This window comes from Solanum tuberosum, unplaced genomic scaffold (assembly GCF_000226075.1).
Source record: "Solanum tuberosum cultivar DM 1-3 516 R44 unplaced genomic scaffold, SolTub_3.0 scf00214, whole genome shotgun sequence".
Taxonomy (NCBI): domain Eukaryota; kingdom Viridiplantae; phylum Streptophyta; class Magnoliopsida; order Solanales; family Solanaceae; genus Solanum; species Solanum tuberosum.
Window position 1 is genome coordinate 532583 of NW_006239139.1, and position 27965 is coordinate 560547.

At 31.7% G+C, this 27965-nt stretch overlaps 2 protein-coding genes across 2 annotated transcripts; one reads left to right on the forward strand and one right to left on the reverse strand.

Moving 5' to 3' along the window:
• Window positions 1-560: 560 nt before the first annotated feature.
• On the reverse strand, window positions 561-8814 carry LOC102588387 (putative SWI/SNF-related matrix-associated actin-dependent regulator of chromatin subfamily A member 3-like 3). Its single transcript, XM_006356044.2, has 18 exons — window positions 7855-8814; window positions 6156-6289; window positions 5891-6026; window positions 5743-5796; window positions 5040-5189; window positions 4783-4934; window positions 4572-4650; window positions 4192-4416; window positions 3892-4035; window positions 3655-3807; window positions 3427-3494; window positions 3145-3267; window positions 2940-3039; window positions 2694-2806; window positions 1900-2464; window positions 1528-1599; window positions 1339-1437; window positions 561-907 (listed from the first exon to the last, which is right to left on the reverse strand). Exons 1-18 carry the CDS (start codon window positions 8779-8781, stop codon window positions 785-787), a joined length of 3417 nt encoding a protein of 1138 aa, XP_006356106.1. The 5' UTR covers window positions 8782-8814; the 3' UTR covers window positions 561-784.
• Window positions 8815-20484: 11670 nt separating this feature from the next.
• LOC102599623 (uncharacterized) lies at window positions 20485-24450 on the forward strand. Its single transcript, XM_006355999.2, has 5 exons — window positions 20485-20643; window positions 23343-23457; window positions 23542-23631; window positions 23854-23952; window positions 24079-24450. The coding sequence occupies exons 1-5, from the start codon at window positions 20576-20578 to the stop codon at window positions 24184-24186; spliced, it is 480 nt and encodes a 159-aa protein (XP_006356061.1). The 5' UTR covers window positions 20485-20575; the 3' UTR covers window positions 24187-24450.
• The last annotated feature ends 3515 nt before the right edge of the window (window positions 24451-27965 follow it).

Consider the following 27965-nt stretch of genomic DNA (forward strand, 5'->3'; position numbering starts at 1 on the left):
TATTTATAGGGGAAAATGTGCGATGGTGAAGATTTTCATCAATGTTGAATTTTCTTTTCTTAAAAATAATCATAAATTTTTATTTTTCAACTCCTATAAATTTGACAAGGCATCTATCTATATATGTATTAGAAAATCCATATTAAGGAAAAAATTGTAACTGAATTTTTTAGAAAATTTGAGAATTTTTCTATCTATAAAGAATTTTCTCAAATAAACACATATTTTGGATGAGCAATATTCAAAAAACTTACTCACAAGTTTTAAATATAAAAAAAAATTAGACGATATAAATTAATCAAATCACACTAACATATTTTTTATAAAATATTTACTGGCTTTCATATGTCACTTGATTATATTAATTCTATAAGACATCTCTCCAAAATGCTACCTCAACTTATTTACACGCAATAATAGTTATTATATTCTAACTATTATATTCCATATTCGAAATTTATTGATTCAACTAATTTGAATTATATTGAATAAAAGCAAAAACAATTTTATCTACCCATGAAGCATTAGTTCTTTTTTTTTCCTTCATTTTTTCACTAATATTACATCCCATTAATTACATCTAATTCAAATATGCAATAAGCATAGACAACAAGATCATAACTTAGTTTGTTACTTCAAAAATACTTTACAAAATTCAGGTGGAACAATTGTAACTATACAAAAACAATTTTATCCACCCCTTGGACATAAATTTCTTGTTTTTTTTCACTAATTTTACATCCAATTAAATATAAATGGACTTTTCCAAATATATTAAAATCAATTATCTGAAAAGCATCTTGAGTTCTTCAATTCTAGCAGACCTCACTTCTTCATCAGTCAAAGCTCCAGCTATCATCCTTTGCTTTCTTGCTTGGACTTGTTGCATTCTTTCTTCCACTGTGTCCTAAATATAACACCATTTTACCAAAAAGACAAATCAACAATATGTATAAACTAAACAAATAAAATTGTTAACAAAGGTACCTATTTGTCAGTGACGGAGCTAGAAGTTCATATAATAGGATTTACAAAAATATTACACCTAGAATTTAAACACAATGTCACAACCTAAAGCAATTTTCGAACCCTTTTATCACTGAACTAGAAGTCTTCCTACCATTCACCAATACATGTAAGTCTTCCATAGTAAGGCTTAGGGAGATAAGATTATCTTAGTCACTGACGGAATCAAGATTTTCACTAAAAAGTTCAAAATATGAAGTAAACACTTGAACATCGACGGGTTTGGATCCACCCCTTACTTTTCTTAAATCTATTAAGTGTTTGATCAAGAATATTAGTACAAGTGACAGCTTTGATAGGAGCAATCTTTACCTCAACAATGAACCTTCTAACACGAACTGTTTTCTTTTGACCAATACGATGAATTCTCATAATTGCTTGTTCTTCAACAGCAGGATTCCACCATGGATCCTGTAATGATTAGAAGTAAGAACATTAACACTGTAGAGAAAAAGATTTGGGAGTTGGGGGTGGGGGTGGGAGGAATGTATATAGAATTACCATGAGAAAGACATTAGAAGCTGCTGTTAAGTTCAAGCCAACACCTCCAGCTCTTAGTGACATTAACAAAATCTGAAACAAGGTGATATTTTTAAAAAGTTAAGCTTTGAAAGAGCTAAGCAAAACATTCAAGTTGAATAGTGTATTGGTATCCTATGTTGCTCAGACTATTGAGAAAATGACATCAGATACCTGTTGAATCCTCCAAAAGTAGTTTTAGTTTTGGAGGATCCAACAAGGGTGCAACAACTTTTTTTTGAGAGTCGAACAACATTCGTACTTGTTCGACTCTTCAAAAATGCATACTTTTTGAGGATTCAACATGCTTTTTTGGAGAGTCCAACTGAGACATAGATGATAAGTACTACTTACTGTTTTTTCATTAGTCTCACTGAACTCTTTCAAGACCCTTTCTCTTTGTTTCTGTGACAATTTCCCATCAAACCTCAAGTAGCCAATTTGCTTTCTTTTGAGTGGGATTTCCAAAAGATCAAGAAATGAAGTCCATTGGCTAAAAACAATGCTTTTTTCACCAGATTTTCTTATAGGTTCTAAGCAATCCATCAGCTTTGAAACTTTAGAAGATACTTGCCAGTTCTTCTCAACATCAACTCGAAACCGATTTGTAGAAGGACATGTGAATAGCTCATGTTTCTTTAGCATTTGCCTGCAAATTGGGCAAAGTCCACTTGCTGGAGTTCTCCAGCTTGAAAGAAGGCATTCTCTGCACATTCTGTGGGCACATGGTGTTAGCACAGGGTCATCTGCTGACTCAAGGCATATGGGACACTCCGTATTTTCTCCATTTCGAATTCCCTCAACAACTTCTTCTACATATGCTGGTGTAGGTGCTTTCTGTGTTGATGAATCAGGATTTGTTTCCAAGAACCTTCTTGCTAGTTTGTCTAAATCTGCAAATTCTTGATTATCACTTCGGCTGCACATTACAAGCAATATATATAGTGTTATATTTTAGAAGAAACTAACAAGCTATGTTGTAAGATTCTAGGTTGCTCAAACTCTTCAAAAATATTGTCACATGTGTTGGATCATACTAAAGCTAGCACTTCTGAAAGATCCGACAAAAGTGCAGCAATATTTTTGGAGGATAGCAAGCAACATAGGTTAAATTATAGCAAGTTTATTGGATTGAGAATGATTTCAACCTCATCACAAGGAAAGGATGGTTGCAACACTGCCTCAGTCGAAGTAGTAATTCAAGAATATTAGCATAGTTGTGAAGAACTTTTCCTTGTGCCACAAACTGATCAAATTGAACCTGGTTTATTCACCAAAAACAAAAGTATAAGCATACATTCCATCAGCAACAATGATGATTCTTTCGAGTAAAAAAAACACATTTTTTAACAAATTCAGTTTTTACATGGGAAGAAAAAGATTTTTGTTCGTACTTTAGATCTCTTGAAGAGGGCATCATAGAAGTCACGTTCAGCTTCTGATTGTGTACACTGAATGACTTGAATGTCGGTTGGAGGGAGAATAAGAATCGCCCTGATTTCAGAAGAATACATGTCAGTGTTGAGAGAAAATCATGTTTGCAACAATTTATAAAAGAATAGGATAAAGAAGATTTTTTTAAAAAAATAGAGTAAGCACCTTCCATCTTTGTCCTTGGTATCCTTTGTTCTCCTCAACATCAGGGGCCTCAAAATGGCCTTGATCAATTTTAGAGCTCTCTGATCACCATTTTCATAAGGTCTCTGTATTAACTTGTTCCACCTAAATTAGGAGCAAACAGGAAAACAGAACTACCTCAGTCGTGCTACGCAAACCTTTTAACAAATAGAAAAGCAGGCAGAGTAGTTGACATTTGAAAACTTTCTAATTCCATCAACATATATATAACAAAATGAATAGAATCATTTAACCTAAACTTACCATGCCCAGTTGCACCATGGCTCGACATGCAAGAAACATAAAAGGCTGTAAAGATCTTCCAAATTATTCTGCAGCAATTAGTAATTATAATATCAATACAAATCATAGGACACCAGGCATTTATTTCATTCATAAGCTGTATGAGATAATAATTAGCAGTGCGCTTGATTACAATACTTCTGTGAAGCAAAAGAACTGAAGTATAATCATGCAATTTTTGTAACATACCTGCAGAGGAGTACCAGTAAGACACCACCTACAATGTGCTGACAAAGTAAAAGCAGCCTGTGCACCAAGAGTCTTCCAGGATTTTATGGTGTGTGCCTCATCCAGAACCACCCGGTACCAATCAACATTATGAAATATGCTTTTCATATTATTCTGAGTAACAACAAAGCTGTTATCAAAACAACAGTAATAGCAACACAGATGATGTTAAACTAAATGGCATGCATTACTACTTACAGCCTTATAAGTTGCACTCAAGACACCATAAGTTGTCAGGACTACATCTTGTTCTGCTATCACTCTAGGATCATTACTTCTGTCCCCACCATAATGAACAAAAACTGAAACACTACCAGGCTTTGAATGTGCTTCAAGTTCATCCTAGCATTCAAAAATAAACAGGGATTTAGAGTGATTGGAGCTGTAGCAGTAAATACAAGATCTGATAACAAAGTACCTATGTGTTAACAGAGATCTAATATAAAAGCATGGGAAAAACAAATTCTGGACATTTCATTGCACGTTTTATTGACTTACCTTCCACTGGCCTAGTAATGCCATAGGACAGACAATGAGAGTGCCACCTTTTGCTTTTTTTGAGACTTCGGTATCAGTATAAGTGATTCTTTTTGTTACACATTCAGTTTCATCTGTGTCTTCCAAGGCAATTTCCTGATCATCAGGGCTACCCCTCCCCAGATTCGCAAGTATTAGAGAAATTGTCATCACCGTCTTTCCAAGCCCCATTGCATCTGCCAATATCTGCAAAGATCAAACTGATTCAGATAAACAGAGAATACTGAAAAAAATAACTTGCAGTAAGAGAAACACATGAAGCAACAAATTAACTAACAGAAGAACCAGATCATGTCAATAAAAGACAATTAAGAGAAGGGTTAGTGAGAAGGAAATCCCACCCCTCCGCGTGCTGCGTTTGATGCAGTTGGGAATTCAGTAGTTGCTTCCCCAGAGAAAATGTTGACATATATTTTCCTCCTGTTGGAGAAGTTTGGTTAGTCATTTATGTTTAAAAACTAACAATAACAAAAATATCTTCTTTAAGCATAGATCATCCGTGACTCTTTTTTCCTTATTTGCAATGTCTAATTCAGTGAGGGAAGTGCCTACTCTTCACATATCCGATATGCTGCCCAACATGGATGAAGAGTTTTTGATGCTTCCTCTACACCAGCTCCTTTCTCTGATTCTGACATCCAGTAAAGAGCCTCCTTCTGGTAAGGCCTTAGGCTGCACATAAGTGTGTCGGGAGCCTCCATCTCCTATACAATGTATAGGATATAGACCAGTGAGTAGCAAGATTAATACACAATCAGCATCATCTCATTTCAGTTTACTAAAACATGAAGCATGTTTGTGCATTATACCTTCAAGTCATACATGTCTACAGAACCAACAAGTTTGTTAATAGATGCTTCAGAGATTTCTTGCTCATCCTTGTTTGGCTCTGAATACTGTTGGCAGCCCTTTCTTCGTTTTGCAATTGATAACACTGAAGCAGCCTCATTTGAATCAGACTGTAAGCAATAAGCAGAACATCAGTGACAATCTACTGTCTTTTCTCTTTTACTGCTGTTTTATCAAGTATAAAAAGGTTTTGAGCAAAGGGTAAATGGGCATACCAATCAAGGTGCAAAATTAATGGGAGCAATAATGAAAGTAAGGTTTGTTTGTGCAATTTTTGCAAAACTATTGAAGTCATATAGGTGGTTGCTTCATTGTAAGAAAAGTTGAAAACGAAATTAAAGTTGAGAAGTGTTGAGGTGCTGTTTTTCATCCAAATTCTTCCATGCACAAAACACTCACAAATCTTCAAGATTAAACTATAAACATCTGAAAGACATCTTTAAGTTCCAAAAACATTTTTTAAGAAAAATGAGAGTGTTTTCAAAATATTATCCAACCAGCTTAACTGTGACTACCTTTTGGAACAATATAATTGACATGCAGTTTATACTGATCAAAATAATAATAACCATACAGGTTATTATTCATGCTTTTAAATATTGAGAACTTGGAAACTTGAATTAAGAAACAAGTGCTAGTCAATACAAATTAGAATCAACATACATCTAAATTGAGCTGGCGTTTACGAGAATCAAGCTCATCTGGGGTGAACTCAGCCTGCATAACATTAGTAAAAGAGAACAAAGACATCAGTGAGAAAATAGGAGTTTGAATTGTTTCAAGCCATTAAACAATTAACTATCTAACATACATTCTGAAAGGGTTTGACTTTGAGCAACTTGAACAATGTAAGTAGTGGATATGTTGTAGTATCAATTTGTGAGGGAGAATCCAGCCTCCATGATGACTTCTCACAGCTTGTAAACACCGAGTGGTGAATGTAGAAACTGTAAAAAAAAATATAAAAAAAATTAGCACAATGGGAACAAAAGGCATTAGCTTTGGATAGGATTGAATTTCAAGTTGATTCCATTAATGTCAAAAGTACAAAACAGCAAAGAACAGTATGTGTTTACCTTACATACAACACAAGCTCCTGCATTAGGGACAGATTTACAGGTGCAGCAACACATCGACCAAAAACCTTTACCTTTGAAGAATTTACAAGTGGAATGAGGCATTTTGCCCATTCCATTGGAAGACGCCCAATCTGTGCAGTCAGAAAAAATAGATAAGAGTATGATTTGTATTTGTATGATCTCAGCATAAAAGGATCACAATTTTCACAGGAATCAATACATGACAAAATGAGAGTAAATATCTCAAAAGGTCATTCAACTTTGAGGAATCCTCTTCTAAAGTCATTAAACTTTGTTTTGTATCAAAAAAATCACTCAACTTTGAGTTTTGCTTTTATAAAATCACTCAATCAAATTTATCATTAAAAAAGTAATTTGACATGATAAAATAAATTAATTCTTTTTCCTCAAATCTCAATCCTTTGTATGTTTTTCTTCTTTACGTTTACTATTTTTTCTGCAATAATTACAAAAAAAATTACTCCCTTTTCAAAAAGGAAATAACCGTGCAATAATTACAAAAAAAATTACTCCCTTTTCATAAAGGAAATAACCGTAATTAACAATAAAACGTCTTCATGAAGAATCCTCCAACAAGGTTTCTCTCAAGTCTACTAGCAGGCAGCAGCTAAAGAAGGAAATTATAGTCTAAACATAATCTCCTCTTTGATTTGTAATAGTTTAATTAAGTTCGAAATCATTAACATTATGCAAGTGAATATAGTAAGTATGTATAAAATCTCTCTCTATCTACCAAAAAAAAAAGAAGATATTTGAGTAAAGTTTTTATTTATGGAAGAGAGAAAAGAGGAAAACTCAAACTCAAACTCCAGCAAAAAATGTTTTATATATCATGTTAAATAATTTTCTTATAATAAATTTAATTGAGTGATTTTATAAAAAGAAACTCAAAGTTGAGTATTTTATAAAAAGAAAACTCAAAGTTGAGTGATTTTATTGATTCAAAACAAAGTTGAATAACCTTATAAAATAAATCATCAAAGTTGGATGACCTTTTGAGATAGAGTATTTGTGGAACAAATTCTACCATGCACAATATTTTGCACACAGAATATCTATACATAATACATATGCAAAAAAAACATAAGAAAATTCAATAAATGTTAAATCAACAACAACATACCCAATGAAATCCCAAAGTGGCATATGGGAGGGTGTAGTGCACACAAACTTAAGCTTACCTTGTGAAGGTAAAGAGGCTGCTTACGATAGACTCTCCACTCAAATAAAGAATATCAGCAAGCAAGTTTGTAAAGCAAATACAATACTGAAAAAAAACATGTTGAAAACAATGGAAACGAAACTAGTAGCAACGACTAATTATACAATAATTGAAGCTAGGATCCTAATGATTGAATGCAAGTTTACCTCCCCCAACGGATTACATCAATACAATCTCAACAACTACAACAAGAATGACCAGACTTACTACTAAAACAAGGGTTGTTATGATCAAATTCATGTTCACCTCCCCCAATCATTTGGTCAAGAGCCTAACAACTGATTACATCAATAGCATCTCAACACCAAAAAGCAAGACTTCCACACAAATAAATTCACAATAAAGTATACTTGGGAGATTTAACCACAAAAAGAGGGAACTTTAGCAAACTACAACAAGAATAACAAGAGTTAATACTAAAACAAGGGTCACAATGATTGAATTCAACTTTACCTCCCCCGATCGTTTAGTCGAGAACCTAACAATGGATGATGCAGCAGCAATAGCAGCTCTTGACCCACCCCAGTGTGAACTCTGATTACTACTCCCAAGCTGAGGAAATGAAAAATGAACAATCTCATTATTCTCCAGTTTTCTTCCCTTTGTAGTTGAAAGTCCAGTAACAACAGTTCTCCCAACTAACAACCAATCAGAATCTTCAGGGAAATCCCCATCCTCAATCACAACAGTACTAAGACTATTTTTCTCAATTCCGATCTTTTCTTTAATTCCCCCAATAGCCCTATTACTAGTACTACTATTCAGTCTGTTGTATTCGTGTTTTGACAAAGGCCTTGATGACAATGGTTCAACACCAAGTACAGGTTCTTCTTTGAACTTAACCATTTCAAGTTTCTTTTCTTCTTTCGGTTTCTGAATATCGATTTGCGGGTTGTTTTCAGGCAACTTAAGCCATTCATTGAAGTCTTTTCTAAAATCCCGCACATTGAAAACCTTCTTTTCTTCCTCTTTTTGCCCTTTTTCCTCAACACCCACATCGTATTCTTCTTTAACTTTTAGCCCATTACCAACCGACCCTTTTGCTCCACACCCATCAAAAACCTTTCTTTCCCCCTTTTCATTGACACCCAAATCGGTTTCTTCCCTAACTTTTAACCCACTTACAGTATTACAACCCAATGATTCTTCTCCATTCTCTTGTTTTATCGGAGCAGAAATCCTTACCCCTGTGCCCGTAACAGTCTTGTGAACTATCAACGGCGTCGAAGAATCTAGCAAATGGTTAATAGCTGCTTCTGGATTGTTGTTTTTCTGTGAAAGGGCTTCGAGAATTTCATTTTCTGGAATTTCAGAACCTATTATTGAACGGATCATCTTGATATTCTTCTCATTCTCTTCAACATTTGCTTCCATTTCCATTAATTTGCAGGGAAAAAAATTGAGAGAATGAATCGGCCGAATATTGAAGATGAATTTTTTTCTAAAGGGTTTTTTTTTCCTTTTTGTAGGAAATGAATTTTTTGGCGCTAATTGTTTTTACCTTCGGTTAAATTTTCCCGGGTCTTTTTGTGAAGAACTTTTGGCGCGCGAAAGAAGAAGGTAAAAAAGTTACTAAGCTTTTTGATTGTGCAACGATGTCGTTTTTGTTGGCAACTGTTGAGAAAATGCGAAACAAAGTGTTCTATGTAGAGGCGGAGACGCGAAGAGGAGATTTTTACTAAAAGGGTTTAAAATATGGAGAAAAATTATACACACGAAAAGATTCAAAAATGTTCCTAACCTATTAGAAATAATTTTAAAATGTCTTTCTTTCATTTATTGATTTAAAAATGTCCTTAACGTTTTCTCTAGGTTCAAAAATGTTCATTAATTAATAGAAATATGACATGAAATTTTACTTAACATGTAGCCATTTTATATTGGTCCACATAAAAAAAATTTACCCAATTAAAAGATCCGACCCAACCCAATGCCCAGACCAATTTCACTGATGATTGAAGCCATTTCTCTGTTTTTTTCTTTATAAATGGTAGATGTTTAATAGCTTTCAATAAAAAAAATAACAGCCAAACTGCAGCATTTTAACTCGGCAAAATCGATAAAATGCAAATCTTAAGGCTCAAAACAACACAACAAACAAACAAGTAAAATGAATGCTTGAAATTCAAAAAACAACAGCTAATTAAAATGCAGAATTTAAATCCAAAAAATCACGCTATAATCTTCTGCATTTCAAAACCAAACTAACTTTAGAACTATACTAAAAAATAATATACATTTGGTAGAAGAACAAGCAGAACTAGCTGCCCTTTGCACTTCATACATGATTCGACGACTTAAATTCAACAATGAATTATGGTCAAAGGCGGATCTAGGATTTGGAGGTCGTGGATGACACATCGTTCAAGTAAGATAAAAGGATTGATTGCTTTAATTTTGGGTTACAATTCGGGTTATTAATTTTATTTTATTTTATAAACAAATCGATCAAATATATATTTTAGTAATATTTCTTTTTAGATAATTCGAGATTAGAGATAACTAAACAAATCAATTTTTATTTACTTTTTGGAATTAGATGTCTAATCCGCTTAAACTTTGAGAAAAAAAAAAGATTTTTCACATTAAAATTTGAACTTATATAAACTATCTAATAGTATGAACTCAATATATTCATATTCCATTGATTTTATGTGTTGTTGGAGATATATAGTAGGGAAAAAATAAAAATTATAGTTTCAACCTAGTCATCTTGCTTAGCAAGAACGTCAGTGAAGATTGAAAGAACATTTAAATTAAAAAAAATCTAATAATAATATTCATTATTTTTAAAACTTATATTTTTTGAAAACTACCATTTAAATATATTCTTAATAATATTTATTTGACGTTTATAATTCAATAGTCATTAATTGATAAAGAATAAACACCTAACACTCATATCAATAGATTAATAATTGATGAAAGAGAAAGTAAAAAAAAAATTAATTAATTGTGAAAATGAGTCAATTTGAATTAATAAAGAATAGTAAATAAATAAGAATGAATAGAGAAAAAAAATTAAAGCCCTTTACACATTAATGAAAAAGACAAAAAAAGAAAAGAAAAGAAGGAGCAAACAAAAAAACCTTTACACATTAATGAAACAAAAAAAGAAAAGAAAAGAAGGAGCAAACAAAAGAAATAGGTGTTTTCAGCAAGGACCGAACCCGCGTTGGCTGGGTGGCAAGCAGCCTCCTTAACCAATTGAACTATTCAGCATTTTAGTTACTGGGTGGCAAAGTTAATATATATTTAACTATTATATATATACAACGTTTTTTCCGAGATCACTGAGTGTCGTGGCACCCCCACCTGTCCACGTAGATCCGCACTTGATTGTGGTCCAACCTTAACTCGGAAATGACGAATCCCCACTCATCAACCCGTGGGAGAGTACGAGTGAGGATGTGCTTACAAGAGACAAACTCATATCTTTATGTATAGTACCTGAACTAAATTTTGAAGTTCTTCGATTGAAAGGCATTCATATTTCCTGTAAAAAGAGATTTTTGAAGACTCACAAGATTCCTTTGGAAGATCAATGTTGGTTTGGGTATTTGATTCGGTTCTTTTAATTGGGTAAATAATGATGTGGACCAATATAAAGTTGCCATTTGTTTAGTTAAATTTCATGTCATATTTCTGTTAATTAGTGGACATTTTTGAACTTTTTTTTTTTTAATCTAACTTGGACCAAGGTCCATTTATTAATTGATAAAAAAGAAAGATCCAGCTTGTGCTACAGACAAGCCCAAGAGAATGAACAAAAATGGAAAGAGTAAAGAAACAGACACAGACAACTAAAAAGAAAAGTTCTAAACACATGAAAATAGTTGGAGAAAGCTCACGCCTCCCTTCATCTTCCAAATCAATTCTGTGAATCACTTTTGCAGTAACAAGTCTCACTACTGCCATGAATTCGACTCCATTGAAGACTTCTTCTGCTCCCAGTTTGGCTTCAATCCCAATAATTTCAGGTATGCCCCTTCCTTTATGACCAAAGAGATTCCATTTGAGTGTTATGTTAACCTTTTCCCTGACTCGTGTAGGCTGAGCTCCGTAGAACTGATACCACTGCCTCAAATTATGGATTAGATCAATACAATACTCTAGGATTTAAGACCGAAATACCCCTAAAAAACTTGTCTTGTTATATTTGTTCATTGAATCCACACGTTGCGTATTCGATCTGGCAGTCCTTGATAAATTATTTTGTCCACTTGTATTCATCTCAATTGTTTAAAATATTTGTTTTGCCCCTTCTTGAATCTGATATTTGGTGTTCCTTTCTTGTCCAAATGTAGTATAGATTTAGCCTGTGCTGGTAGTTCCTCGATGTAATTAAACTGGATAGACTCTGCACCTGCAAAATTAACAACTAAATTAGCTAAGAAATCTGCCAGCGAGTTCCCTTCTCTGAAAGTATGAACCACAACTACTTCTTTATTGACCATAATTTTTTTGATCTCCCTAATGTCTGCTGATATAATCCATGGAACTTCCCAATTCCCATCCAAGATCTTCTTAATAATTAAGGAATCTGTCTCCATTATCAAAGGTAAAAGATTATGGCTTAAGCAATACAATAAACCATCTTTAAAACCTTTAACTTCAGCCTTTAATGATGAACAAAACTACAACTTGCTAGCTCTAGCATATATCAAATCTCTCTAACCATCTCTTATACAAAATGCCTTGGAACACATGCCATAATTGACTTGACAGGAACCATCAGAGTTGCATTTGTATCTTCCTCCCTCAGGACACTTTCACCTTATCACTATGGTGCTTATTAGAGGTGTATAACTTTCCAGAAATTCTACAATATATGGCCAGGTGTTAGGTATTTCTGCCAACCAAGGGTACCTTGCTCTTGCCATGAAATATACATTTCTATTGATCTCCAACACCATAGCATTCCTAGTCATATTTCCCCCGTGAGCTATCATGTTTCTCCTTTTCCACAATTGCCAAATGATAAAAGATGGCATGGCTCTACACAAAGGTTTTAATTTAGCTGCACAGTCCTCTGTCCACCATTTGTAGATAGTATGTCTCATCTGATTGAATGGTCATTGCATGCCCATAGCTGCTGCAAACAAATTCCATAAATACTTAGCATCCAGACATGATATAAATAGGTGATTAAATGATTCATGTTCATGACTGTTACAACAACAACACTCAATGGAATTTGCTATCCTGCACCTAACTAGGACTTCCCCTATTGGAATCCTCTTAAACCAAATTCTCCACATCAGAAAAGATATCTTTAAGCCCTTCTCCCATATAAACAATATATCTTTTTGCGGATCCTTCATACTTCTGATAATATCCCATGCACTCTTAACAGAAAAGTTTCCTTTACTGTTTGGCATCCACCATTGCTTGTCCCTTTCTTCTACATGCTGAGTATGACCCAATATAGAGTTAGCATGATCACAAATGTCTTTTCCCAATAGTTTTGTCATCAGGTTAATATTCAAACTTTCATCCAATCAGAGCTGATTTACCTCTTCCAGATTTTCATTAGCAACTTGATCAATAGGCATAATATAGTGTAGAGCTCCAAGTTGTGTCCAATTGTCATACCATAAGCTAGCATGACCACATCTAGGTTCTCACCATATTTCTTTATCAAAGTTATATCTGGCCAGTGACATTAGCTTCCAAACTTGAGATCCACCCCTCAATTCCACCACTTGAGGGCTATTCCTTTTGCAGTACTTATTCCACATAAACTGGGACCATAGTGAATTTGTTGTTCTAAACTTCCACCATAGTTTTGCAAACACAGCTTTGGACACATCAAACAAAAATCTGAAACCAAGACCCCCTTCCTCTTTAGGCAGACAAATGTCATCCCAGGCTATTCAGTGCTTTGCCCTACTATTTTCTTTGAAGTTCCAAAGGAATTTTGCAAACATTTTATGGAGGTCCTTTATTACACATTTTGGTGGCACCAACACAGATAACAAGTATACATGAATACTTTGCAACACATGATTGATAAGTACAACCTTACCACCAAAGGACAAGAGCTTACCTTTCTAGACTTGCAACTTATTTTGAACTTTTTTAATCAGTTCATTAAAATGAGACTTCTTCATCTTTGCATGACTAATAGGGCATCCTAAATAAATTATAGGGAAATCACCTCTCACAAATCCAGTAGCCTCTTCAACTTCATTTATAAGAGCGTTACCAGCCTTTTTAAACATGTAGAAGTAACTCTTATATCTATTGATCTTTTGCCCTAATTGGTTTTCATACTCCTTCAAGGTATTCATAATAAGATCAATGGATTTATTCTCAGCAACAGCAAATATGGTTGTATCATCTGCATAAGCAAGATGATTTAACTTCTCACTCCACTTTGGCATCCCATATCCTTTGAAGTCAGCGTTATAATAAATAAACAGGTGATAAAGGATCCCCTGCTTCACCCCTCTAGAGGAATGAAAAAACCCATCTGGTGAGCATTTCTGCATAACTCAAGTGGGAGAACTCATTTTTCTTCGATCATAGGTTGGTCCAAAGAACGAGAGTCGGCTTCCAACATTAAGTCCGTTGTTCCTCAGATGGAATGAGGACATTTTTGAACCATTTCCAACAGATTATGGACATTTTTGAACCTTTTCCCTTCTTAATTTAAAAGATTTTTTTATAAAAGAGTGTATAAATAAAATGTAATTAACTCTTTATTCTACTGTCATTTAAATATTTTTAATGACCAACCTATCAATAAATCTTTAACCGCAAGATTGGAAGTCTGAGTCCATTGGGCTTCTCCTTATAATAATCAAAAATAAAATTAATATAGAATTGGAGGGTCGGCCGCCGGGGAGCCAACCCTGTAAGGTTCCACAAATTATGCCGGCCATATGTCTTGATAGCCATACAGCACTCACCACGCAGGCAAGAGTGGCATATTTAGCCAACCGACCCTTTTTAATTCTTCTTATTAGCTCCATCCTTCCATTTTATTTCCATCTATTTCCTTAGATAAAGTATTTTTTATTGAAGACAGTTTCCTACCTAGCATTCGAACATGAGACTTATGATTTGGAATGAAGGAGTAATATTATATGGAAGCAATTGATTTTATAGACATCTAAAATAGGAGTATTTAAATTTGAATGGTATTTATCTCAATGGGATGATGGATTAACATAAGATAGATTGTATTAACTAATTCCTCTAATCCTATGCATGTTTCAACTGTTATTGATGTGAAGATCATCAACTTTTAATGAGATTAAACGTGATTTTTGAATATCAAAGCTTTATCATTATCAAATACATGAACTCCTTCAAATGATAGCTTGATCAGCCAAGGTCGAATTACGAGTGGCTTCGATTACTCCAAGACAAAAATCTCATTTATCCATATTTTAATTTCCAATACACATAATCCCTCTAACTATTGAAAGGAAGATAAATTTTTCGTGTAATTATTTGGAAAAAAAAACTTTAGCAAACCTTTTGATAACATCTAGAAAATGCTTTTTTTATACAATTCAAAACTAATATAGATTGTAGAATAGTTGAAAACCAAATATATAGTATTGACTAAATAATTTGATCGTTTTTAATCTATATTATAATCCCTATATTATTTTATATTCATATTATAATCTCACGTTATATTTTTTTGCCATTTTCCAAAACAACCTAAGTGGAGAGGTCATGCATGTCTGCTTCACCATGAAGAAAGATAATTAACAACTATTATTCGAACGTGCCATAATTAATTGACTTCAATTTTAAAATATATCCTACTAGATCGTGTCAGAGGCGGAGGGCTCGAAGGAGAGAGGAGATCTCTGCTCTTATCATTAATTAGGTATGCCACTAAATCTGGATGTATACCCTAAGCCAAGGGGTGCTAGTGAAAACATCCGTTTTTCGGCCTTAATTCCGTGTTTTACAAACGCATTCAATAGATTCCCCCATGAATCGTTTTTTTATTTTTCAAGTAATAGAGGTAATAATTATTTACATTAGCAATTTGATAGCACATTATAGAAAGAAAAAAAAAAGTACTAGAAATTATTCAAAAAAATCATTTTTATTTATCTGATATTTCAAAATTAGATTTTCACTTTTAATTGTCAATGTTAACATATCAAGAAAAAGTAACAATTGTTTTTCATTCTTTAAATAAACATTAATTACTTTATTTTCAAAAAAAATCTCAAAACATATTACTATATATCAATTAATACATATACTATGATATATTTATATTAATCATTATTTAATAAACAACGTACAAAATACAAAATGAATGACTAAAAATGAATACAGAGAAAGTATAAAGAATAAGGCTTTTAATTGGATCCAATTTAAAGTAGAATATTAATTGTTACGCTAAGATCCATCAATTTGCCAAAGCTATTATTTGAGTATTTTCTTTTAAAAATGCATCCATCCAACTGGCATGCATTTACACACAGTCATTTGTATCTGAAATGCTATTGATAAGACGCATTCTTTGGATACGATTTATGAATAAATTTTACCTAACACGATTTAGAGTCTATTTTGGGTGGACTTATAAGTTACTCCCTCCATTTTAAATTAATTGAATTGTTGAGATATTTTTCATTTTTCAAATTAACTTAGTTGTTCAATTTTCAAGACCGCTTTTAGAATGTTCTTCCAATTTTACCCTTTATTAGTTAGTATTGGAATTAGTTATTAATTAATGTTTAGTTATTTTAATCATAAATTTGATAATAATTAATAAGGGTAAAAATAAAAAGTTACGCTAAATTTATGTCTTAATCTTCTTTTCTTAAAGGGTGTGAAACACTTCAAAAATTCAATTAATTAGAAATGGAGGGAGTATAATTTTTATTTTATTTTTATTATTTAACTTAAAAATAAGTATTTAACTAGTTAGTTACTTAACATAGCTATAGTTTGTCTTAATTACAATTTGCGACCTACTTTTAGTTATAATTATGCGGCTCACCTTTTTAGTTTTGTATAATTCACACATTTATATAACATACTTTGTATAACTTTTGTATAATATAATTTTTATATAATATAATTTGTATACCTATTTACACTTCTTCAACCTATTATTAACTAGTGCAAGTATTAATTGTACACTCTATTTGACGTTATCCTCTGTAAAATTGAAATATGCCAAATCATGATATTATTCGAACGTGCCAAGATTAATGAACTTCAATTTTAAAAATATATCCCAACAGATTGTGTCGTGGATGTCTTTAGAGATGTTCTTAATTTGATATAGTAAATTGAAGGTGCAATACATCGATAATTCTTTAAATTTATTGATATATTATATTTAATATTTGAATTAACTTATATTTGAATTAAATACCTAAACACATATAAGTCTTCCTATCAAACATACGTAGTTTAATTAGTTAATTTATCTATATAATAAATGCTTTATGATTTTTTTAGAAAAACTCTAATAAATTTATCAAAAAGTCAAGCTAGGTGGCTGTTCCAAGTTTTTAGTCTCTGTTTGAATAAATTGTTTGGTGAAAAGAATTTTAGTTCAAAAAGTCATTTCTAGAAATGAATACAAATTTTCTAAAGTGTGAAAGTACCTAGCAGTTAGCACCCACTTAAAGACTTTTCTTTAAAAAATAAAGTTAAATTGATATTAAAAAAAGTCTGTATATTGATGCCAAATTATTTTTATTTATCAAGTAATAGAGGTAATAATTATTTACATTAGCAAAATTGATAGCACAAGGAAAATATTTTTTTTTATTAAAGTAATAGAAATTACTCAAACAATAAATAAAATAATACAACGGTTAAATTTACCAACCCTACATACACATTCATTAGTATCTCAAAAACAATTGATAAAACGCATTTGATGTATGCGATTTAAGAACAAGTTTAGCGAACACGATTTAGAGCCTATTCGGGTAGACTTAACTTCTTCTTTTTTTCTTTTCAATTTTTTTGATTTTTCAATTATTTAACTTAAAAATAAGTATTTAAATTATTTTATTAAAAAACTATAAAACTGCTTAAAATATCTAAAAAATCAATTTAAACAGGCTCTTGCATGTTATGTTTCTGAAATATAATTCACAAGTTGCAATGAGATTTACAAGTGAAAACGGAATAATCAAGAGTACGTTTGGTAGAAGATATTAGAAAATAATGCATGTATTAAATTTGTATTACTATTTTACTCTTGAATACATTTTTTCAATCTATGTATAACTAATGTAAGTATTAATTGTACACTCTATTTGATAGTAATTTATGTATATAATTAATATATGAAAATCATGATATTAACAATTAGAAGGTTACAACATGGGTTGTGGACTTGTGATGCAATTGTTGGATTATTTCACCCTTGACTAGAGGTCTCAGGTAGGATTCTAGATACAAAAAAAATCTTATAGGGAGCGTCAATCTTGAAAGGGACCTGTAGTGAGCTATCTAAATTTAGTCGAAGCTCCATGTATTCCTGAAAGTATACAAAGCTAAAGAATGTGAATGCCATTTTTGTAAAAGAAAAATATAACAAAAAAGATTATGCAATACATGTTATTTTTAATACATTAAATCAATGATTGAATAAGAGATAATGCAAAAATAACATATATAGTTTAATTAGTTAATTTATCTATATAATAGATGCTTTTATGATTCTTTTTAGAAAAACTCTAATAAATATATCAAAGAGGTCAAGCTAGGTGGTTGTTCCAAGTTTTTAGCCCCTCTTTGAATAAATTGTTTAGTGAAAACAATTTATTTCAAAAAGTCATTTCTAGAAATGAATACGAATTTTCTAGCACCCACTTAAAAACTTTTCTTCAAAAAATAATAAGTTCAATTGATATTAAAAAAGTCTGTATATTGAATGCCAATTTCTAATTTTTTATTATCAAATAATAGAGGTAATAATTATTTACATTAGTAAATTGATAGCACATTATAGGGAAATATAATTTTTTATTAAAGTAATAGAAATTACTGAAACAATAAATAAATTAATACATCTGTTAATTTACCAACCCTGCATGCACATTCATTAGTATCTGAAATGCTATTGATAAAACGCATCGGATGAATTCGGTTTATGAACAAGTTTAGCGAACGTGATTTAGAGTCTGTTTGGGTAGACTTAACTATTTTTTTTCAATATTTTAATTATTTAACTTAAAAATAAGTATTTAAATTATTTTATTCAAAAACTATAAAACTACATAAAATAAATCAATTCAAACAGGCTATTGCATGTCATGTTTCTTAAATATATAATTTACAAGTTGCAATGATATTTACAAGTGAAAACAGAATAATCAAGAGTACGGTTGGTAGAAGATATTAGAAAATAATGCATGTATTAAATTTGTATTACTATTTCCTCTTTAATACATTTTTTAATCTATGTATAACTAATGTAAGTATTAATTGTACACCCTATTTGATTATTCTATATTTGTATGTATAATTAATATACAGAAAATTATGATATTAACAATTAGAAGGTTACAACATGGGTTGTGGACTTGTGGTGCAATTGTTAGACTATTTGACCTTTAACCAGATGTCTCTGATTAGAGCCTATGTACGAAAAAATTCTTATAGGAAGCGCCAATCTCGAAAGCGCCCCGTAGTGAGCGATCTGAATTTAGTTGAAGCTCCATGTATTTCTGAAAGTATACAAAGCTAAAGAATGTGAATGATATTTTTGTAAAAGAAGAATATTTTTAAAAAAATCATGCAATACATATTATTTTTAATATATCAAATCAATTATTAAATATGAAATAATGCAAACCTAACATAATTTATCCCTTTCATATGTTGCTACCATATTCAACATTATTCAATTATACAACCTATTAAATGATCATTAATATAAATTACTCTATGTCCAACTTGAAAAAGTAATTTAGTAATTCTAAAATGTAAACATACTTTGGACTAAAATTCTCAGTGAGTTTTCAAATCATCTCCATCACGTAATTGAATTCTCACGTTTCTAATTGTTTGACCATAGAAAAACCAATGGAAAAAACAAACACATCAATTCTATTGGCATGTAGTAGCAAAAAATACTTCTTTCTTTCTATTTTATTTTATTTTATTATTTTTAATTAACTATTTGAACTTTGGTACTAGAGATTTTTCAAACTAATCTAGACTGAGATCACGTAGAATTCATTTATGGAAATAATATTTTAAGATTTTTATAATTCAAACTCAAAATCTTTAGCTAAAGGTTAAAAAAAAATTCCATATTTGTAGGTCGTGTAGAATTCATTTAGTTGGAAATAACGCTCGATTGATAGTTCACATTTTTTTTATACTATGATTTATCTATATAGTTATCGTTTTTAATTATGAAAGTTTGTTGGATAGAGCGGGAGCCTACTCAAGATCATTAATAATGTATATCGTTCCTTCTTCCATCACCAATCTGATTTATTGATACTGAGTACACATTTGATCATGAGTTTTTAATTTTTTTATTTAAAATTTATAGAATTGAAGTTGCATTTCGTAGTACTTCTTGCAAAGAATACTTGAAATAATGTTCATGTTCGAATATACTTAAATAAGTTGAAAAATAAATAATAAATTATTTTTAAAATTTTAAAATTGAATGATTTTCAAATTATTAAAAAATCATTATGAAAAAAAGTACAAATAAATGGGCCTTCTCATTTTAAACAAAAGCATTTTTTTTTTTTTGCTCTTTTCTTTTTCTCCAATAAGAGCAAAATACTTTTTTCTCAGAGAAAAGTTAAAAAAGTACTCACCAATCGCTGCACTTTTAGTTGTTGCATACTCGCTCATTCATCCGCCACGTCACTAAATCATACGTCACTTGACCAAATTGTATTGGTCCTTGAAACGTGTTCCCTTCATCAGGATACTCATAAAGCGAGTATATACTTCTATTCTACTCGCGAGAGTTTGCTAAAATAAAACTTCAAATATTTATAAGCGCGGCATTGGAGGGAAAATACAAAAAAATTAAATTTCTCTTTTTTTAAAAAAATAAAAAATGAACCTGTACTGTTCTATCACCCTATATATAAATAATTCGAACTGTTAATGCAATAGAAGTCTTCCTCTGTTTCTCTCTCTATTTTGACTCTCTTGCTGTTTTCTAGAGAGAGAAAGCATTGAGTTTACAGTAATGGGTTTGTTATCATTCTTAGGGAGGTTTCTCTTTGTATCAGTCTTCGTTCTATCTGCTTATCAAGAGTAAGAAACTTATCAGTAGCTTGTTCAGATCTACTCTATTTTGTATGTTTTTTATGCAGTTTGAATGTATGTGTAGTATTATTTGAGCTGCATTGAGTTCTTCATGGCTATGCTTTGGTTTTCTGTATGGTTTATTGTGTGATTTAAACAAAGTTAGGTTTGGATCTAGTTGGATTTGGAGTTGAAGTGTTACAATTTGATCATTGTGGCTTTTGATAAGCTAATTGTTTAATTCTAGTATGTTTTAACGTTGTTTCTGTGTTTTTATGGAGTTTTACTGTTTGTACAAGTTTATGTACTGTTATTTGAGTTGCATTGAGCTGTCTATTGCCATGATTTGGTTTGCTGTATGGTTTGTTGTGCTCTGTAAACAAAGCCAGATATGGATCTAGTTGGATTTGGATGAACTAGTAGAATGGATTTGGATCTGAAGTTTTAGAATTTGATCATGTTGCTTTTGATAAGCTAATTGTTCAATTCTACTCTGTTTCTGTCTGCATAGAATGTTAAGTTGCATTGAGTTCATTATAGTGATGTTATGGTTTGCGGTGTGGTTTATTGTGTGCTTTGATGGAAACTAGTGTTTTCTGCTTTGTTCAAATCAGTATCTGCGGAGTTGGAATGGATCTAGAGGTATTTGGATGAACTAGTTGACTAGAATTGGAGCTGAAGTTCAAAAAATTGATTATATGTCTTTTGACCAGTTCAATTCTGTTAGCTAATACTTTTACTTTATGTTGATAGTAAAGTTAAGTACCATGTAATTGAATGTGCATTTTTAGTAGTATTATTTGAGTTGCATTGAGTTTTTTTTCATCAACAACAACATACCCGGTGAAATCCCACAAGTGGGGTTTGGGGGAGTAGAGTGTAGCAGACCTTACCCCACCTCGTGGAGGCAGAGAGACTGTTTTCGGAAAGTTGCATTGAATTCTTTATTGCTCTGATTTGGTTTGTTGTAAGTTTTTTGTGTGCTTCAGAGGAAGCTAAGGCTTCTTCTTGATTTGAATCAGTATCTGAGGAGTTGGATTGGATCTGGTGGGATTTGGACCGATGAACTAGTAGACTGGTTTTGGAACTTATGTTTTAGAATTTTATCATGTGGCTTTTTGTCAGCTAGTTATGTAATTCTAGTAGCTCACACTTTGTTTCTGTGGCTTCCTTATGAAGTTTCAGTGTTTACACAACTTTGTATAGTATTTTAAAGTTGCATGAGTTCTTCATTGTTATGTTTCATTTTATTGTGTTCTTAAAGGAAGCTATGGTTTTCTCATTGGTTCAGATCAGTATCTGAAGAGGTTGATTGGATTTAGTGAGACTTGAATGAACTAGTGGATCAGATTCAGAACTTAAAAGTGTTTTAGAATTTCATTGCGCGGCTTTTGATTAGCTAATTATTTAATTCGAGTTGCAAACACTCTGTTTCTGTCTTTTCTTTTGCAGTTTCAACGTTCATACAACTCTGTGTAGTATTATTTGAGTTGCATTGAGGTCATTACACTATGTGTGGTTTACTGTGTAGCTATTGTGTGATTAGAGATTGTTAGGGGTTTCTCCTTTGTTTGAACTAGTAACTTAGGAGTTGGACCAAGTGGGATTTAGATGAATTACTAGTGGACTGGAATTGGCCTGAAGTTCAAGAATTTTAATATATTGATTTTGATCAACTAATTGTTTAATTCTTTTAGCTTGTACTTGTTCTTTTCTTTGGTAGTAAAGTTAAGTACTGTTTGGTTGAATGAATGTGTTTGTTTGTCCCTCTCTATGCATTGATCTACTCGAAGCGCTAGGTTTGCTGCTATATTGCTTATAGTAATACTGATCTGAATGTTTATGTACCTGCTATCTATTCCAATTTTGGTGCACTTACTGATTGTGTTATCACTTTAGTTTGAAATTGCTTCTACTAAATTGTTTTTTCATTCTAAGTGACTATAACATACTTTATTTTTTATGTGGTGATATTACTCCTAGCCATAAAATAAAGAAAAAAAACACATAACACTCTCGAAGTTAGCAGTTGAACCTTGCCTGTTTCTGGTTTTATGTGATAATGCCGTTCTTGAGCTGAACTGCTGTAAGTCTTTCCATGCTAAACATACACAATTACATCCGATATCTTATAAAAACTCAACGCAAGCTTATTTGTTTAATTGAAATGGATCAGATATGGAAGTCTTTTCTGTTTATTGACTTCTCTATGTTCTTTTATTCCTGAAAATTGTCCATTTAGAAGTTGTTAGTTTGAGGGGAATAAGTTTTAAGGTACGGAATATAACGGTGCAATGCTACAATCTGTTATAGTTGCCAGCAAGTAGCATTCACATCCTTTCTGCAGAATAATTGTTTAAGAGGAGAAAATAATAACACAAATGTTGTAGAGATATCTATAGCTGATGAGGAAAATCAGGCTCAGTTATGCTACCCCTTCACTATGGAACTCATATGCTTTCAGGAAATTGATAAGTTTAGTGCCTTTCAAAATAGCAAAGCTGTAGGCTTATTTATAGAGAGATACTGGAAATGTAGTCTATCAGTTAGCATATGTACTTCAAACTTGTGTATATTTACTTGTTTCTTTTCATTTCGTATTTGTGTTTCAAGACATTTGAGGATATCAAAAAGAGATGTTAAGAGATCATAAAAGAACAACACCTTGAAGTTCTTTAAATCTTTATTTATTTTGTTGTTGTTTATAGGTTCAACGACTTTGGGGTTGATGGTGGTTCAGCAGCAAAAGCACTAAAACCTAAGTTTGATGTTTTGTCTAAGCATGTCGCAACACACACTGGATTTGAAGTACCACATGTAGAGGTAATAACTATTTTGCTTTTGGTTATTTGAATTTGGTTTTAGCAATTGTCCAATTGGTCTAATGACTCAAGATATCACTCACAGATGAAACATCTAATTTTGGGGGCCTTGATCATGAAGAGTCTTGGAAGCCTTCTCTTTGTCTTTGGTAGCTCTCTTGGAGCTATAATCCTGGTGTGTATCTACTATTTGCTCAAACAAATTTATGAAACTGCTTTAAAATATGTGTTGCTTGGACTCTTCAAAAGTGTTACCACACTACTTTTGGAGGATTTGAAGCGCACTCAGTGACACTTTTAAAGAGTCTGAGCAACATAGTTTAAAACAAGTGAATTGTTTGAATTTGTTTGCTTCATCCTGCTGACCACATCTTCATCCTGCTTTTCCTGAATGAAGGTTCTGCATCAAGCCATTGCTACTCCCGTCTTATATGACTTCTACAACTACGATGTTGACAAGAAAGAGTTTGCTCAACTTTTTGTCAAGTTTACTCAGGTAACTCAACATATATCTCTTTAAATTATCATTTCTTGCATCCATTATTACCAAATTGCTATATCTAGATCGAAACTTTGCAAGTTTTTATTTAGTTGTGTATTTTACGCTATTCTTTTCTGACAGAGCTTGGCACTCCTCGGCGCACTGTTCTTTTTTATTGGCATGACGAGCTCTATGCCCAAGAGATCCTCCCTCCCAAAGAAGAAGGCTCCCAAGACGAAAACAGGTTAAGGGATATGAGACGTTGAGAGATGTTTCAATTTTGCTGTGATCGATTTGCAGCATGCCATACCCCTTTGAAGAGTTTCTTGTAAGCTTTGTATTTTGCAATTTTACTTCGGTTAAATTCCCCAACTTTGTAGCTTCGTTTTTGTTTGATTGTTTTTTCTGTTGCTGATAAATTATCACTTGGAATTTTTTTTTGATTTATATATTAGTCCCCAAAAAAAGAATCTGAAGTTGACAATTCCTAGTAATTTAATTTGTTAGCTTTTATTGGGTCTCATGTTCAATCTTTCTAATGGTGCTCTTATAAATTTGCTGCATTTGCTTTATTTTGGAAGACACATAAATTTGACAGGAAAAGAATATAATTCACAAATAGCCACTTTTCAACTCCGTATAATCGAAAAAATAGTTACTGTGCAAGGGAGTGGAACTTCAAGACATTACACAGTATCTTTGTTGTTATAGTCTACTCCGTTGTTTGTTGTTACCGTTTAAATGAATCCCGCTCAAGCTGAGCCATTAACATTGTGATGCGTTAGACATCTTCCATATAAGATATTGAGATGGATGTAATAGGATGTTTAGAGTTCAATTTTAACGACATCAACGTACCACTTATACTTATAAGTGGAGTCTGGGGAAGGTGATGTGTATGCAACCTTACCCCTCTACCTTGTAAATATAGAGAAATTGTTTTCGCTGGTTCAAGAAAGTTCCAATTTAAACATAGATGAAATGGTAGGTATGATTTTTTTGTTCATCTATCTAAATTTTGGTAGGTTGAAAGTATTTAATATTTGTCTTAGTAAGAGCTAAGAGTCAACAAGATTTTTGTGACAATATAATAGTTGAAGTGTGTGTAATTAGTTACTCTCTTTGTTTGATTGAGTTTGATCTGGTATGATTGAAGAAAAAGAGAACTTTTCTATCTTGTAATCTTAAATTAAAGTTATGTCAAATATATCAAAATGTTTATTAATCTTGTGATTTTAAATGTACCTTGTGAAAAGTTGAAATTAAAGTGTTATAAAAAAAATGATTCATTCTTTTTGAACGGACTAAAAAGAAAAGTAGTCATTCTTTTTGAAACGGAAGAAGTTATATTTTCTGTATCAAAGTATGTTTCAGTCAAGTTAAGTATCTATCTAATCACTTGTTAAGTTAAAAGTGTTAGATATGAAGAAAAGAGAAACAAAAATTGGCTGGCTACGGTTTCCCTACTAAATTAGGAAAAAATGTAACACAAAAAATTGCTGTTATTATAGCAAAATTTAGAAAATGCTCTCCTTTGCATCTAATTCTAACACGGCCATCATTCTTTTTCCACCACAGATGCAAATTTCTAAATTCTTAGATTTTTAGCATCAATTCTTTGTTTTTTTTTTAAAAAGGTATTATAATCTGGTATTTGGTATTCACCAATTTCGTCTTAATTCAAATTCGTGTTGCGCGAGACTCATTAAAGCAGCCATTCCCTATTACAAATCTTTTCAAATTTAAACTTTTGATTAAACGTGGAAAAATTGTATCTATTTCACCACATCCGCTAGTGGTAGCATCAATTCTTCGAAGTTGATATGATATAGCCATTGTTACTATCTCAACTTCACCTTATCATAAAAAATTCTGTGTTTCACAGTATATTTAGCTTTGTGGACATTATTTAAAAATAAATAAATTTAAAGAATCAGCATTTATGATATTTTTTAATTGCTGGCAACAGCAAGTCAGCAACATATGCTTTTTTTTTTTATTAGTGCTCACATTAAGAGTCAACTATACAAAATTTCAGCTTTAACTAATCATGTTGCAGTTACTGTCATTAATGCATTCTAAAAAATGTTTAGAGAATATGTGCTTTCATAATGTCCATGGATCAAGTTTAGCATATACTCCTTCCGTCCCTTTTTATTTGTCAAATTTTGACTTGATACCATAACCTCGAGTGATAATTACCCATGTAAACTTCAAGTTTATGCTCATATTGGAAACATGATTGGTTTGCATGTACGTACATGAATGAATCTTTATAAAGTTAAGTAAGCTAAAATAGTTCAAAAATACTTTTAATATCATGTGATATCATCTGCTTGTTGTTGAGTTAAAACAATGACACTTTAATATGGTGTAATATTATTCCTTTTCTATATATACTTGTATAAACACTAACTATTAATCATTGATTCCATGATTTGTTTACTTTAATACTTTTATTATAAACTATATGCAAAAGAGCTTTTATGTGGTTCCATCATCATATCTATTTTAAATTATTTTAGTGGAGCCTGAAAATGTACTAATCCACTTGGTGTTGTTTCTCTTGTTTAAAGTTCTTAATGTTCTGGTGATATTGGATTACACACACATATATTTAGTGTAATCTCAATGGGTTTTGAGAAGAGTAAAATGTATACCAACCTTATTTTTATCTTATATATATAAAACAATTGTTTCTGGTAAATCCTCGATTTAAAAAAACAATTTTAAATAGTTTGAAAAGGGAATGTAGATATGAGAGTAGTAACAACAATAAAATAATACGAAATGAAGAGCATTACATAAGAAATAAAAAAAAGATTAGTAATGACAAAGAAATAATACTATAATCAAAGTACAAAAAATATATATAATTACCAAAATTGAAGAAGAAGAAACTATAAAGATAATGCTAATACTACCGATAAGAAAGAAGGTTAAATTGTGTGTATCTGGTACAATCTTACACTTCCATTTTATTCCATTTGTCATTAAATATTCAAGAATAATTGTGTCCATTCTTTAAATCTTCACTCAAAGTTTATATTTTCTTCTTTTTAAACAAAGAAGAAACATATTCCATCTTCATGTGGGACAAGTATAAAATTATTTTAACCATAAGAGTATGTTTGATCAAGAACAAGATCCTATCTCGTAAACCCTTCGGGGTGGCTAAATGGTTTAGGCTTGGGACTATCATGATGGAGGTCTCAAGTTTGAAATCACTTGCCAGCGAAAATAAGGAGTTTACCTTCTGGGTCAAGCTCGTGGCACCGAACTTGCCTAGTGCGGATTATCTCTCCTATGTAATTTGCAAGATATTGCATAGGCGAGCAGAGTTTTACCCTGTGCGCACCCAAGGATAGCTCATAAAAAAAAATCGTATCTCTTAAAAATCCAAAATCTAATATATGAGCACTATTGCTCCACTAACCTTTGTATGGGCAGTAATCCTCAGGTAAATAATTTAATTAAAGGATTAGTAGCACTTTTAATTAATTAGTTACTACTAATAAATTCTGATTTTAATCCTCGTGATGTATAACACATCTAATTAACCATCAATTATTAAAGTCTGTACTTAGTTTTAATCCACATGATATATGTAACGTCTTTTTAGTAATGGATACAAAAGATATCCAGCACACTTGTCACTGACAACATGAATTGGTTTCAACATTGATTTTTGGTCAATAATGTATGGGGTAAGAAGGTTCTCCAATTAATTTCTCTAATTATGTTGTTCGGATTCGTAAAAAATGTCGCTCAATAAATGCTAGATTTCTAAAAGGATAGTACATTTTTTGGAACATTCAATACAAATACGATAATATTTCTTGAATGAGAAACGTAGTTTTCTAGTGAATTTTATTTGTTTGTACAAATAAAATTATGGTACACATAGCAAAAAGGACCTGTTTTTGTGACTATATTGAAGATCTACAATATTAGAGGAAGTAAGATTGTGAGGGTAAGGTGAAGAGAGACAGATTTAAAATTTAAATCAAATATATTAAATTCACATT